Source organism: Eucalyptus grandis, chromosome 7 (assembly GCF_016545825.1).
Source record: "Eucalyptus grandis isolate ANBG69807.140 chromosome 7, ASM1654582v1, whole genome shotgun sequence".
Taxonomy (NCBI): Eukaryota; Viridiplantae; Streptophyta; class Magnoliopsida; order Myrtales; family Myrtaceae; genus Eucalyptus; species Eucalyptus grandis.
Window position 1 is genome coordinate 57,968,390 of NC_052618.1, and position 15,599 is coordinate 57,983,988.

The 15,599-nt window shown below is 40.8% G+C and overlaps 1 protein-coding gene across 1 annotated transcript; it reads left to right on the forward strand.

The window, feature by feature from the left end:
• Positions 1-11,568: 11,568 nt before the first annotated feature.
• Positions 11,569-14,866, forward strand: LOC104455932 (L-type lectin-domain containing receptor kinase IX.1). The gene is made up of 2 exons (XM_039317978.1): positions 11,569-13,332; positions 14,648-14,866. Exons 1-2 carry the CDS (start codon positions 11,569-11,571, stop codon positions 14,864-14,866), a joined length of 1,983 nt encoding a protein of 660 aa, XP_039173912.1.
• The last annotated feature ends 733 nt before the right edge of the window (positions 14,867-15,599 follow it).

Sequence of the window (15,599 nt, forward strand, 5' to 3'; positions counted from 1 at the left end):
GGGTCGGTCGGGGTTGCCGGCCCCGGCCGACCAACGGCAAGGGCTGCGAGCCCTCGCCAAATCGCGGCGAGGGCCGCGACCCGCGCCCGGATCTGGGCGAGGCTCGCGGGCCCTCGCCGCCGGCCGGCCCCGGCCGGGGCCCGGCGATCCCGGCCGACCCTCCCCCTCCGTCGCCGGCCCTTCCCGGCGGCGGGAGGCGGCGAGGGCCCGCGACCCTCGCCGGATCTCGGCGAGGGTCGCGGCCCGCGCCCAGCATCTAGGGCGAGGGTCGCGGCCCTCGCCTAGATCCGCGAGGGCTCGCGAGCCCTCACCACCTCCCGCCGCCGCCGGGAAGGGCCGGCGATGGAGTGGGGAGGGTCGGCGAGGGCCCGCGAGCCCTCGCCCAAATCTAGGGCGAGGGTCGCGGCCCTCGCCTAGATCCGGCGAGGGCTCGCGAGCCCTCACCACCTCCCCGCCGCCGCCGGAAGGGCCGGCGATGGAGTGGGGAGGGTCGGCGAGGGGCCCGCGAGCCCTCGCCCAGATCTAGGGCGAGGTCACGGCCCTCGCCACGATTCCGTCGGCGAGGGCTCGCAGCCCTCGCCGTCGGTCGGCCGGGGGCCGGCGACCCCGGCCGACCCTCCCCCTCCGTCGCCAGCCCCTTCCCGGCGACGGCGGGAGGCGGCGACGGCGGGAGGCGGCGGCGGCGAGGGCTCAGCCCTCCCGCCCCTGCTCGACCTCCCCACCCTTTTTTTTAATTTTTAATTTTCTTAATTTTTAAAAAATTTTAAATTTTTCTTAATTTTTTAAATTTTTTAAATTTTTTGAATACTTTATAATTTAATTAATTTTTATATTATTATTTACACGTAGGCACGAAACGGCGTCATTTTTTCATTTTCTCGCCACGTCAGCGTGTAAAACGATGCCGTTTTGGACCAAATTCACCGGAAAATTGCCACGTCAGCCATTTAGCCGGATTTTCGCCGGAGTGGCACTTAAGTGTCCCATTTTACTCCGATGATGGCACTTAAGTGTACCATTTTAAAGTTATGGCACTTAAGTGTCCCGGCGTGCCAAGTTATGGCACTCCAGGTGTCCTCACCTCGAGATTTTCTATTTGGGAATTCGATGGACAAATAAGCAATAAATTTAAAAACCTAAAAGTAAACTCCAAGTTGGATTAAGTTTCAAAACAAATTAGGGATATCAACTTTCCAAATTTGGGTTGGACTCGGCAAGGCCTAGAGTTCCACGTTTAATATATAAAATAAGCAAATCTCTTTTGGGAGTTAGCCTTGTTGATCCGCCGTTTATGGAGTGTTCCCGGGTCCGTGGAATTCTCATACCATTGTTGGAGAATAATTCGTGAATTAAGTCTCATTAAGTTGGTGTTCAAGCCATGAAATCATGCGGTAAGATTTGGATTTTTTTTTTTTTGTAATATTAAGAAATATTTCGCTTGTGAAGAATAAACATTATTGAGTTTAATTAGGGACAAAAAATACTAAGAGTACTTGAATTACTCGAATGTAATTATAATCTCCATTGTGTTACTTGATTTATAGTGAGATCTCGCGACCTATGGAATAGGTCACACCAGCCAATCTATGCAAATCAAGTGTCTCTTTTATTTCATTGTTTGATCGCTTGTAGTTAGCATACTCAAATCAACAATATGCAATTATGAAACAGGTTCAATACTTCTTGATAAGACTCGGTTCACCAATGTTGTCTTATTTTTTTTTAAAGTAAAACTATTCATTATACAATTTAAGTTTGACTGAGAGGGGAGCTTAAGAGCCTAACGACAGGCACGAAATTTTACTTTCTCTACAGTTATAAAACTTGTCTTCCCTGAAGTGTGTCGCATGCTTTGTTTTGCCCTGTTACCTTTTTTGTCTCGCACGTAGCTTCTATAATTAAAAGATCATTACAAAACATACATCAACTAATGAGGAAATTAAACTACACTTATAATTTAACATGTCTGATTAAAACGGCGCAAACATTTTAGAGGAAAATTGTCCATTTTTTTAAAAATTTCTTACATTTTTGCCAATTCGGTCCTAAACCTTTTAATTTTGCTAGTTGAGTCCTAAACCTTTTAATTTTTTTACCAATTGAGTCCATCCAGTCAATTTTAGCCCGGATTTGCTGAGGTGGACGTTGGCCGTCCTATGTGGCATGGCCGGTACCGACGTAGACACAATTTATTTTTTAAAATTTTTCCTTTTTAATTTTTTTTTTAAAACTTATATTTTTTTTTCTCCTCTCTCTCACTTCTTCCTCTTTGTCGGTCGCCCAGCCTCCGACGATCGGGTAGAGGCTGCGACCAGCGAGGGTCGGCCCCGTGTTGGGAATTAGCACGGGCGGCCTCGTTGGCCTCATGCAAGGTCACCCTTGCCAGATGCTAGCGAGGGTTAGCCTTGTTAGCCTCACGCGAGGTCACCCTCATTGGGATGTAGCGAGGGAGGACCTTGTGGACCTTGGATGAGGCTCGTCCTCATCGGATTTGGCGAGGGCGAGCCTTGCTCATAGCCAAAAAGGCTAACCCTCGCCCTCACTTGAAGCACGTGATGGTTGGCCTTGCTGGCAGCGAGCAAGGCTCACCCTCACCAAATCTAGTGAGGGCAAGCCTTGCCCAAGGCCCGTAAGGTCGTCCCCTGCCAGATCCCGATGAGGGTGACCTTGTTTGAGGCCGTGAGGCCGACCCTTACCGTTGCAGCCTCTGGAGGTTGTAACCGACAAAGAGAAAGAAGAGAGACAGAAAAAGAAAAGAAAAGATAGGAAAATTTTAAAAATTAAAAAAAAAAATTAAAAAAATAAATTTTGTCAACATTAGTGTTGGCCATGTCACCTAGGACGACTAGTGTCCAAGTCAATGAATTCCATCCAAAATTGGCTGGATAGACTCAATTGTCAAAAAGTGAAAATGTTTATAACTCAATTGGCAAAATTGAAAAATTTATGACTGAATTGATAAAAGTGCAATAAGTTTATGACTTTTTGGATAATTTTCCCACATTTTAATGTACTTGTCCTTCCTTCAATTTTTGAAATGTGTCGAGCCGAAAGATTATCCGAGTGATTTGACAATGATGCCGAGCTATAGTAGTGAGCAGCTTCTAAATCTCTTTTCTAGTTTCTCCATTTAGAGTTCATGGAATGCAAATTGTATTTTTCCATAACTCGAATTTCAAGGATACTAAAACCTGGACTACATTAAAAAAAATTCACCTAAATAAATTGAGATGGGTCTATGATGCATCGTCTAAGCTGGAGCAAAGCCTCTCTTTTTTGCTCTTTGCAAATGGAAGTTGAGTTTTTAGAAAAGCAAACACATGAATTATTTAGAAAGAGCAATAGAGTTACTAGTGAAAGGACTTTAGAAAAATATCTCCCCATGAGCAACGAGAGGTGGTCTCGCGGGCAAAGAACAAATTTATCCTTTAAAGAGTAGGGGTTAAAAGGATCCTCTAATTAAACCCATATCAATTATAGAGAAGCAAAGTGGAGATTTTTCTTTCAATGTGACAAGTTGGGGTTTCAAACATGCTCCTTATGTGGATGCATGTGTGCCATCTTGAAGGATGTATATGCAGTACATGTAAGGTCCACGTATCATAATCATAGTCCAAGAAGAGAAGGCACATCCATTCTTGCAATTGGAGTTTGTCAATTGATGATTGGCCCCATTCCAAGGAGAGAATTCAACCTCTACGAATTAATCCAAGTCAAAAGCAGCTCTACTAAGGAGAAAGTGGAGAATTATATTTAATTTTTGCAGTGTTGGACACGGACTAAGTCAAGTCTTATAAGATAATAACTGTTTCTCTATATAAATGCGTGCTTATAATGGTACCGTTCAATTCAAGTTATGATCTTTACTAAATTATCAATTTTGAAATAACGATCTTAATTAGTCTTGTTGCTCATGCAACGCATAGGAATATGTCGGCCATTGCTTAAAAAGCAAGACAATAGAAGACAACATCAAAAAAATATATTGTATTACTTTCACAACATCACAAATGTAATTATTTATTATTTATTTCTGAATTCTTCCCCCACAACACCTCTGTTAACTTGAGCTTACTTTGCCCATAAAACTCTAGAGAAATGATGATTTTGACCTTAAAAAACATAAATGGTTCAATCTACAAAAGAACTTTCTCTATGTAGACTTTTCTTTCAACAGAATAATATAATTTGATTCTTTAGTTATGCGTTTAGTGTTTCCCATGGGTGTAAATCACTAAACAAATAGTGATGGTAATAAAGCAAGGGATCATTAGCGCAATTCGTGTGCAGCAAGTGAAAGGGTCATAGGACCATTCCAACGTATAAATCACACTAAGAAACTCAGAGCTATCAAAAAATAAAATAAGAGAAAAATCCTCCCAAGAAAAAAGAATCAGACCGCATATGTATCTTATTTTATAACATAAAAAAAAGTTTGACAACGACTAGGGATAAACATTCAATATCACTACTAAAAGCATTTAAAAAAGAAAGAAAGAAAACAAACAGAATCTAACCACCAACTATATTGTAAAGGAAAATGTAGCAACAAGCTTTGGATGGATAATGATATGAGAAGGATTGAGGAATTCAAACACAATAAACAGTTCAAATCTTCCATTGACTCAAAACCCGTGTAACCGATTGATAATGAGTTATAATGCAGTAACGTTTATCAGAGATAAAGCCTAGTTTAGATTGGAGAACAGCATGGTTGTTTTTTACCACGGAGATCAAAGGTCACTAACGAAGGGGAAGATAAGAGAAGCTAAGGATCGTACTTTGCCATCAATTTCGATACACGTAGATTGGAATCAATCAAAGAGGCCTTTGAGCTTAAAAAACACAGAAAAATCAAGGTAAAATATAAACATAATCGAAGGAAGAAAACGCAGTTTTGGCAAGTTACTTCGACGAGTTTCTAGGATAGATGGGATGATCATAAACTGAAACATTCCTCGTTAAGGAAGCAAGTAGTTGCGCAGAAAACCCACGACCCGATGTACTTTAGAAACCAACTTGTGATCAAGTAAACTTAAGTAATTTAAGATGTTGGTAAGGTTAAATTCAGATTCTACACAGAGGCTGACAATACATGAGCTTCCAGGCAAACTCATCCTGTGCAAACTTTGAGAACCGGGACCATCCCCATTTTCTATTGGCAAATCAGCGCCTTCGCCTTCGACTTTATCTTTCTTGGTCAAAGGAAGGAAACAAACAACTTCAGGTTCAGGGGACAAGCAAAATTCAGGCTTGCGGATGGGTACTTAGAGAGACAATAGAAGCAAATATTCATAAATGGAAAGCTGATTTCTGATTTAGTTGGTAAATTCCTAATGTTGTTGCTAAAAATATGCGGATGGGGCTGCAAAATTTCTGTGTCGGCGTTACATACGCCATGCTAAGTGGCTATATTGAAAACTTTAAAATAAAAAGTATCTCTAAAAAATTCACAAGAAAGAAATTGAAAAAAAAGGAAGAGAATTGGGAATTTCGTAATCTATAATCTTTAACTCTCTTTCTTTTTTGAAATTTGGCGGATTTAATATTAAAATTTGCCTAATTAAAACAAATATCTCATAAACCCTTGCTTTAGATTTCTCATCGCTTGTTTGAAATTTTCAAAGCCCTCTTTTGGGCTTGAAACCTGCTTATGTTCAAGTTAGAGTGTAATGGTGGAGAGCACTCATGCATCTTTCGCAATGGAAGCGTATCTTTCTATACGCAGACATCATATTGTGCAACAAAGTTGCAAACCTCACAGCAGACTAATTTCCAAGTTGAGCTTATTTTCTTGAAAATTGATTGAATAAAAATAATAGATTGAGCACCACAATTTTACTATAGAATCAAATCAAATCCAAGTCACACTTTTATTATCTTGACTTCATTTCAGTCTCAATTCGCCATGCTAGAGTGGGAGAGATCAAGCCACAAAAGTGATCCGTTAGGCTCAACACCTGAGCAAAGCCCCATACATAGAAACACTTGAGAGTTATGACGTGGTCCTCCTCATGTCTGCATCCATTGTGGAAATGTTGCTCCAAATGATTCCAAGTTGGAAAATGGGCCACTTGGGATCTTCCCTAAAAGTCAAGTAAATCGTCGCTAATACTTCAAGGCTAGACCTAGGTTACCCGGCGTGTGGACTGGGATGTGGAATGAAAAAGGGATTGTGAAACTGTTACTTGTCAAAAATGTGGTACGATAAAGGTGGACTTCTGTTGAGCATGTGATTAGGATAGGACCTAATTTTGTAGTTACAATATAGATGATATAGGTCGTATAATGTGTTTCTAACATATTTGAGCTACTAAGTTTCATGTTCACACAAGAATTACTATTTTTAATTCAATACAAAAATATTATCATGAAATTATAGTTTAGGTAAGTAATAACGATTAGTGTATTAAAATGTTCACAATACTCATTTTACTTTATGGGTATGTTCTCATCTCATAGGATGTCTTGTGCAACCGAGGTCTAAGTGCCTTGTGGGAGACGTATTCACGCATCTAACATAGTTAATAATAGTAGAGAATCTAATCTATCGTTTTGGTTTTCAATCATAATAAAAAGAGAATTTACATGTTCCTTTCTTCTCATAGGGTATCCTATGCATTCTAAATCTACATGCCGTGTAAAAAACGAACGCATGCATCTAGCATATCTAATAATAATAAAAGATCTAATCTATCGCTTTGGTTTTCAATCACAATAAAAAAATAGTTTACATGTTCCTTTCGGTCAAAGTTCGCGAAAATGAAAGTCAATGAATAACTTACACGCCAAGTTCAGAAACTGTTGATCACTTTTTAAAGTTCATGAAAATGAAAGTGCACAAATAACTCCAAGTCAAAGTCAACATTTATGACTTTTTGAATGATCATCACTACCTTTCATCTTTAGAGCTACTCCAATATTCTTTTTATTTTGGGATAAGTGTAATAAAAATCTTAAAACTTATCATGAAAATACAATTAAGTTTTATGCTTACAAAAGTACAATAAAGTTTAAGGGTGCGTTTGGGAATGGCCATAGGAAGGAGCTTTGAGTGTCCAAAACTTATTTGGCCAAATATTGGGTGTCTGGTAATAATTTTGAAAGATCAAGCCACAAAAGTGATCTGTTAGGCTGAATACATGGGCAAAGCCCAATATATAGAAGCACTCGAGAGAGTTATGACATGGTCCTCTTCTTGTGTCTCCATCCATTGTGGAAATGTTGCTCCAAATAATTCCGAGTTGGAAAATGGGCCACTTAGGATCTGCCCTAAAAGTCAAGTAAATTATCGCTAATACTTTAAGGCTAGTCCTATGTTACCTGGCGTATGGACCGGTATGTGGAACGAAAAAGGGATCGCGGAACTGTTACTTGTCAAAAATGTGGTACGATAAGGTTGGACTTCTGTTGAGCATGTGATTAGGATAAGACTTAATTTTGTAGTTACAATATAGATAATATAGGTCGTATAATGTGTTTCTAACGTATTTGAGTCACTAAGTTTCATGTTCACACAAGAATTACTATTTTTAATTCAATACGAAAATATTATCATGAAATTATAGTCTAGGTAAGCAATAATGACTAGTGTATTAAAATGTTCACAATGCTCATTTTACTTTATGGGTATGTTCTCATCTCATAGGATGTCCCGTGCGCCCAAGGTCTAAGTGCCTTGTGGGAGACGAATTCTCGCATCTAACATATTTAATAATAGTAGGGAATCTAATTTATCATATTGGTTTTCAATCATAATAAAAAGAGAGATTACATGTTCCTTTCTTCTCATAGGATATCCTATGCATTCTGAATCTCCATGTCGTGTAAAAAACGAATGCATGCATCTAGTATAGCTAATAATAAAAAAAAATCTAATCCGTCGCTTTGGTTTTCAATCACAATAAAAAAAAAAAAAAGAGTTTACATGTTCCTTTAAATCAAAGTTCATGAAAATGAAAGTCCATGTATAACTTATACGCCAAGTTCAAAAACTTTGATCACTTTTTAAAGTTCATGAAAATGAAAGTCCACAAATAACTCTAAGTCGAAGTCAACGTTTATGACTATTCAAATGATCATCACTTCCTTCATCTTTAGAGCTACTCCAATATTCTTTTTAATTTGGGATAAGTGCGATAAAAATATGAAAACTTGTCATGATAATACAATTAAGTCTTATGCTTACAAAAGTACAATCAAGTTTAAGGGTGCATTTGGGAATGGCCATGGTTGGGTGTCCAAAGCCCATTTGGCCAAATATTGGGTATTTGGTAAAATTTATGAAAGATCAAGTCACAAAAGTGATCTGTTAGGCTAAACACCTAGGAAAAGCCCCATATATAAAAGCACTTGAGAGAGTTATGACATGGTCCTCCTCTTGTGTCTCCATCCATTGTGGAAATGTTGCTCCAAATGATTCCGAGTTGGAAAATGGGCCACTTGGGATATGCCCTAAAAGTCAAGTAAATGGTCGCTAATACTTTAAGGCTAGACCTAGGTTACTCGACGTATGGACCGGTATGTGGAACGAAAAAGGGATCGCGGAACTATTACTTGTCAAAAATGTGGTACGACAAGAGTGGACTTTTGTTGAGCATGTGATTAGGATAAGACTTAATTTTGTAGTTACAATATAGATAATATAGGTCGTATAATGTGTTTCTAATGTATTTGAGTTACTAAATTTCATGTTCACACAAGATACAATTTTTAATGCAATACGAAAATATTATCATGAAATTACAGTTTAGGTAAGTAATAACAATTAGTGTATTGAAATATTCACAATGCTCATTCTACTATATGGGTATGCTCTCATCTCATAAGATGTCCCATGCACCTGAGGTCTAAGTGCCTTGTGGGAGACGAATTCATGCATCTAACATATTTAATAATTGTAGGGAATCTAATATATCGTTTTGGTTTTCAATCATAATAAAAAGAGAGATTACATGTTCCTTTCTTCTCATGGGATATCCTATGCATTCTGAATCTCCATGTCGTGTAAAAAACGAATGCATGCATCTAGCATATTTAATAAAATAAAATAAAAATCTAATCTATCACTTTGATTTTCAATCAAAATAAAAAAAAAAAGAGTTTACATGTTCCTTTCAGTCAAAGTTTACGAAAATGAAAGTCCATTTATAACTTACACGCTAAGTTTGGAAACTTTGATCACTTCTTAAAGTTCATGAAAATGAAAGTCCACAGACAACTCCAAGTTGAACTCAACGTTTATGACTTTTCAAATGATCATACTTCCTTCATCTTTAGAGCTACTCCAATATTCTTTTTATTTTGGGATAAGTGCGATAAAAATCTAAAAACTTGTCATGATAATACAATTAAGTCTCATGCTTACAAAAGTACAATCAAGTTTAAGGGTGCATTTGGAAATGGCCATGGGAAGGAGCTTTGAGTGTCCAAAGCTTATTTGGCCAAATATTGGGTGCTTGGTTAAATTATTGAAGCCCATCTTGAGGCAAAATTTGCCTTTAAAAAGGTGAAAGTGGGGACGATTTTATTTTAGGAGTGGGTTTCGACTCCCACGCCTTGCAAGGTGGCAGAGCAAAATTCTTAGAGTGAGTGTTAGAGTAGGATTATAATAGGATCGACCAAAAAAAAAAAATGTAGGTTCTAGGCTTCCTTGGGCTTTCAACATTCTCGAAAGGCCCTCTCTAGGGTTTAGTATATAAATTTTGTTCCAAAACTATCCTCACTCAATTTTTATCTTTCTGTTTTTGGCCTTGTGATTCACTATTCATCTTATTCTCCATTGAGTCGGCTGGCTTGGTTGCACGTGGTTGCGATGGGTCGGCAACAGGCTAGAGAGAGGCTGATGTGGTCACGGCTATCCTGGCAATTGTCACTTGTCAGTTGCACGACCTCTACGAGTTGCGGTGACCCCCCGCAAATCGCGTCGTCGTGACCCAAATCTAGTGCGTCACCTCTATGAAGGGCCGCTTGAGGTCATGTGACCAAGCGGACCTTGCCGAGGTCGCACAACCTCTGACAACCCAGATCTGAATCGCATGACCCTTTGCTAGTCGCGGCGACCCAAATCTAGATCTCGCGACCTCCGTGAAGATCGCTTGAGGTGGCGCAACCGTCGACCCTCGTTGAGGTTGCGTGACCCCGTGCAACCTCGCCAATCATATATTGGGGCCGCCTAAGGTCTTACAACCTTAGATGTCACTGCCAACAACAGATTTTGATCACTAGCGAACTTTTTTTATTTTTCATTTGACGAATTTTTTTTAATTACAAAGGTCATTTGTAAATATAATCTCTCCAAATCTTATTTTGCTTAAAGGTACTTCACAATGGACTTTCATATTACAATTTAACAAATACAATTTACATTTTGGAAAACCCTTTTAATTTAAATTTTTTTGCATTTTTTTCAAAAACTTTCCCCAAAAGTCCAACGACACACCCTAAAACTTATCAACTTTATGTAATCAAGTCTTTCGGTTAACTTCGGCCAATTTGGCTAATGAAAAATATTGGTGTGACTTCTTTTTAAAATTTCCTATCTCATAAGTGGCAACGACATGATTAAAATATAAAACATAATGCTAAAATGATGTCAATCTGATTTTTAATACAAATTTCATTTATAATAAATTAAAAACAAGCTAAATTGTAATCCTAATTCTGCTAGCCGCCACGCGATAAACGCCGTCCCATCCTCGTTCCACGAAATCAAATCGTCCACCGACGGATCGTCCATGAGCATGTAAGTCTTCATGAGAAACGGAAGTGACCTCTGGGATTCGCCAACTACCGGCGAATTTCCGGTCTGCTCCCCTGGCATCGGTTCCCATGTGTGCCTCGTATCAAGTTGAGAGATCTTTCTAACAATATCATGCCTTTCTCATAACGCTCATTTTAGTGTTATAACCTTCCAAGAGATTATTGAACCACCGTCATATTAAAGAAAATCGATCATTTAAATGGTATTGACCATTTGTGTCGCATGGAAATCTTATGCTGCTTTATTTTTAGAATAAATAATCCGACTCGTCTTGCTATAGATGTTGACATTTAAGATACAAATCAAATGAAGTTCGGCAACAAGGAGCAAGAACAGAAGATGTGAACGGACACATGTCGATGAGGAAAGAGATTCCGTGCGATGGCTGAACTTAACAAGGAGCAAGAACAGAAGATGTGAACGGTGTTCATCGAAATAGAGCAGGCGAGTGAGAAAAGGATTCTTGGAAAAATGCTAAACATGGGCTCACCGGACACATGTCAATCCATGAATGGAGTGATTTATTACCGACACTGACACTGAAGATGGAGGACCATGTGGAGGAGTGACTTTTGAGCCACTTAGAAAGCGAGGTTATTTTACGTACGAGAAAGACCAAGTAGATTTTTTTCTAGTAAGAATGTCCCTTGTCCAACCACTTCAGCAGAGACTGCAAAGAAGCTGTTGAACGGGTCAAATTTTGGTTTCGGGAATGCGTGGTTCACTATAAAGCACACCATTCCGAACCAGTTAGATGGTGCAAACCTCATCTTTAACAGTTGTGTAATACGCTTCTCCTTACAACCATGTCTTGTTCTCTTCCTTTGTGCTCTCTTTTGATCATTTTCTCCCTCGTCTACTCTCCCGTTATCCCCTTTGTCAGTTCTCTTCACTTCAATATAAGCGACTTTGACACGAGTAGAGGCGACATACTACTCGAAGGACTTGCGAGAATTGTAGCTGGATCCGTTGTTCTCACCGAAGGCAGAGTAGCACCAGTGTATGAAGTAGGCCACATGCGGTATGCCAAATCCATAGCTATAAAGGATTCTACTACCGGGAAACAAGCAGACTTCTCTACTAATTTCTCTTTCACCATTGATAGTTACAACTACAGTCATCATGGTGATGGCATTGCCTTTTTTCTTGCTCCTGTGGACTTCTCAATCCCACCCAACTCCGCTGGTGGATACCTAGGAGTCTTCAATGAGAGCACAGTTTATGGGCCTTACAGAATTGTGGTCATTGAGTTCGATATTTCCTTTTCTGGCATACCATTTGATCTTCCAACCGAGCACATAGCAATTGACGTAAACTCAGCCTCGCCAAAGGCTCATGAACCTTGGAATTTTACAGCATACGACAACAAGGTAACTAATGTTATGGTGACCTATGACTCTACTAGCAAGAATCTTAGTTTATTCTGGTCATTGGATGACCAGCTGGTTCCTCCGGATAGCAAAAGTTCCTCGCTTTCTCACCAAGTTGATCTTGCTGAAGCTCTTCCTGAATCAGTATTTATTGGATTCTCAGCTTCTAATGGCAACATTTCAGCGAAACACAGCATCAATTCATGGGAATTCACCTCAAACTTGGACGCTGTGCCTGGCCCGCCCGTGGATCTGCCAAATGGGGTAAAAGAGGATATGTCAGGGGTAAGTAAGATGTACAGGATGGTAACAATCATCACTTTTCCCGTAGCATGTTTGTTGCTAGTCATTTCGGCAGGTTCTTGCTTGTTTATGATCAAGAAGAGGAAAAAAAATGAGTTTCAGGCTTTGACTCACACTGACAAAGAGATATTGGCATTGCCGCTGAAATTCTCTTATCAAGAGTTGCTTGTTGCAACAAATGACTTTGCAAGTGATCGAAGACTAGGCCAAGGAGGATCCAGCCAAGTTTACAGAGGATTATTGAACCGTTTCAATCGCCTAGTCACCGTCAAAAGAATCTTTGCAGAGTCTAAACATTCAGAGAAGGTCTTCACCAATGAAGTGAAGATACTAAGCCGCATGATACACCGAAATCTGGTGCAATTCATTGGATGGTGCCAAGAAGAAGGTGAGTTTTTGCTTGTTTATGAATATATGCCTAATGGTAGCCTTGATAATCATCTCTTTGGAACACGAAAAAATTTGCCATGGGATGTGAGGTACAAGATAGCTTTAGAGCTAGCATTAGCCCTCAACTATCTTCATGAAGAACTAGAGCAGTGCGTTCTCCACAGAGATATAAAAGCCGCCAATATATTACTCGACATGAGCTTCAACACAAAGCTCGGAGACTTTGGTGTGGCTAAGCTCGTTGACCCTCGGTTCAGGACACAAACAACGGACGTGGTAGGGACATATGGTTACTTGGCGCCAGAATATTTGAGTGAAGGTAAGGTTACTAAAGAATCCGACATGTTCAGCTTCGGGGTTGTGGCTCTAGAAATCGCATGCGGTAGGAGGACCTATCAGGAAGGAGAATTTCACATTCCGCTGCGCAAGTGGGTTTGGCAGCTTTACCTTGCTGGAAACATGCTTGAAGCAGTGGACGAAATATTGGGTTCGAGTTTCGATAGGAAGGAAATGGAGTGCGGGACACCTGGAGTGCCATAACTTGGCACGCCGGGACACTTAAGTGCCATAACTTTAAAATGGTACACTTAAGTGCCATCATCGGAGTAAAATGGGACACTTAAGTGCCACTCCGGCGAAAATCCGGCCAAATGGCTGACGTGGCAATTTTCCGGCGAGTTTAGTCCAAAACGGCGTCGTTTTGCACGCTGACGTGGCGGAGAAAACGCAAAAACGACGCCATTTCGTGTCTACGTGTAAATAATAATATAAAAATTAATTAAATTATAAAGTATTCAAAAAATTAAAAAAAAAAAAAAGAAAAATTAAAAAATTAAGAAAAATTTAAAAGTTTTAAAAAATTAAGAAAATTAAAAAAGAAAAGGGAGGGGAGGTCGAACGGCGGCTGAGGGCTGAGCCTCGCCGCGCCGCCTCCCCGCCGTCGCCGGAAGGGCCGGCGACGGAGGGGGAGGGTCGGCCGGGGTCGCCGCCCCCGGCCGACCGACGGCGAGGGCCGCGACCCTCGCCCCAGATCTGGCGAGGGCTCGCGGGCCCTTGCCGCTGGTCGGCCGGCCTCGCCGGCCTCGCCGAGGCCCGGCGACCCGGCCGACCCTCCCCACTCCGTCGCCGCCCTTCCGGCGGCGGGGAGGCGGCGGGGCCCGCGACCCCTCGCCCGAGAGAGGCCGGCCGACCGGCGGCGAGGGCCCGCGAGCCCTCGCCCGGATCCGGGCGAGGGTGGCGGCCCTCGCCGCGATCCGGCGAGGGCTCGCAGCCCTCGCCGTCGGCCGGGCGGCCGGGGGCGGCGACCCCGCCGACCCTCCCCCTCCGTCGCCGGCCCTTCCCGGCGACGGCGGGAGGCGGGCGACGAGGGCTCGGCCCTCGGCCGCCCGTTCGACCTCCCCCCTTTTTTTTTTTTTTTTTAATTTTTTTAAATTTTTAAAATTAAAATTTTTAAAATTTTCTTTTTAAAATTTTTTTAAAATTTTAAAATTTTCTTTTTTTTAAAATTTTTTTAATTTTTTAAAATTAAAATTTTTAAAATTTTCTCTTTTTTTTTTTAATTTTTTTAATTTTTTAAAATAAATTTTTAAAATTTTTTTAATTTTTTTAATTTTTATGCTGATTTGGAGCTCCGGAGCCACGTAGGCAAAAAAATAATAATAAAATATTGCCACGTAGGATTTCCAAGGGTCGCCGGAGGTGGCACTTAAGTGTCCCACTCGAAAAAAAAAGTGGCACTTAAGTGTAGTTTTGAAGTTATGGCACCTAAGTGTCCCTGTGCGTCTTTCCAAGTTATGGCACTTGTGGTGGACTTCTGCCGAAGGAAATGGAATGCTTGATGATGGTGGGACTATGGTGTGTGCATCCAGATCCCAAGATGAGGCCAAAAGCGGGACACGTTATAAGATTTCTTCAGCTAGAAGTCCCGGTGCCTGAGTTTCCACGTGGCACCTATGAGGCCTCCACTTCATATCAGTTGTCGGCACTAAGAATAGAGTCTCCCTCTTCTATGCAAGAAATCAGTTCCTTTTCAGCTAGATAGATCATGGCTCCTAAAGCCATCCGGCAGCACATGTTGACTTTTGGGAAAATGAAACAAATGTTGTGACGGATTAGTTATGCTCATTCGACCTTTTCTTTGCTGTAATATATTGTCTAGCTGCTGATCATTTGGTTGATCTAGATGTCACAGAGACAACGGTACCGTTAAAGATGCCCACTTCTACAAAAGCTTGTATTGCATAACCCGTTTTTTCAAGGAATCATGCCAAAGAAGTACCCGCTTTGACTCTATTTTAGTTACAATCTGGAGATGCCTTGAGCCTGTACAGGTCTAATTTAGTCGAAAGATTGGGTGGTTATAATAGGTAGAAATTTTCCAACAAAAAAATTATTTAATTTATGCACATAGGATGGTAGCGAAACAAGAGCACTAGAAGTGTGCCTGCAATTTAGAGCTAAACTAAGGGAAAAACACCATACTGGTGACAGATTGAAGGTTCTCTGACGAGTCATTGTTAAGAACTATCTATCTCTTAACACTAAGTAGAACAGGCTATTCTGGAAATTAGCGTTGTTGCATGACTTGATTAATGTTACCTACAAAGTTCTTGTTTCGATTACCTTTAAATGATTTGTAAGGGGAACTCGTCGCTAATTATAAACTTTCCTCTCCGAAAGAGAAAAATGCCATACTCGACAAAATCTTTCCAGTCCCACCATAGCTTCAGCATTTTTCGGGAAATAATGGTCTGCCCAAGAGGTTTCAACAGGTA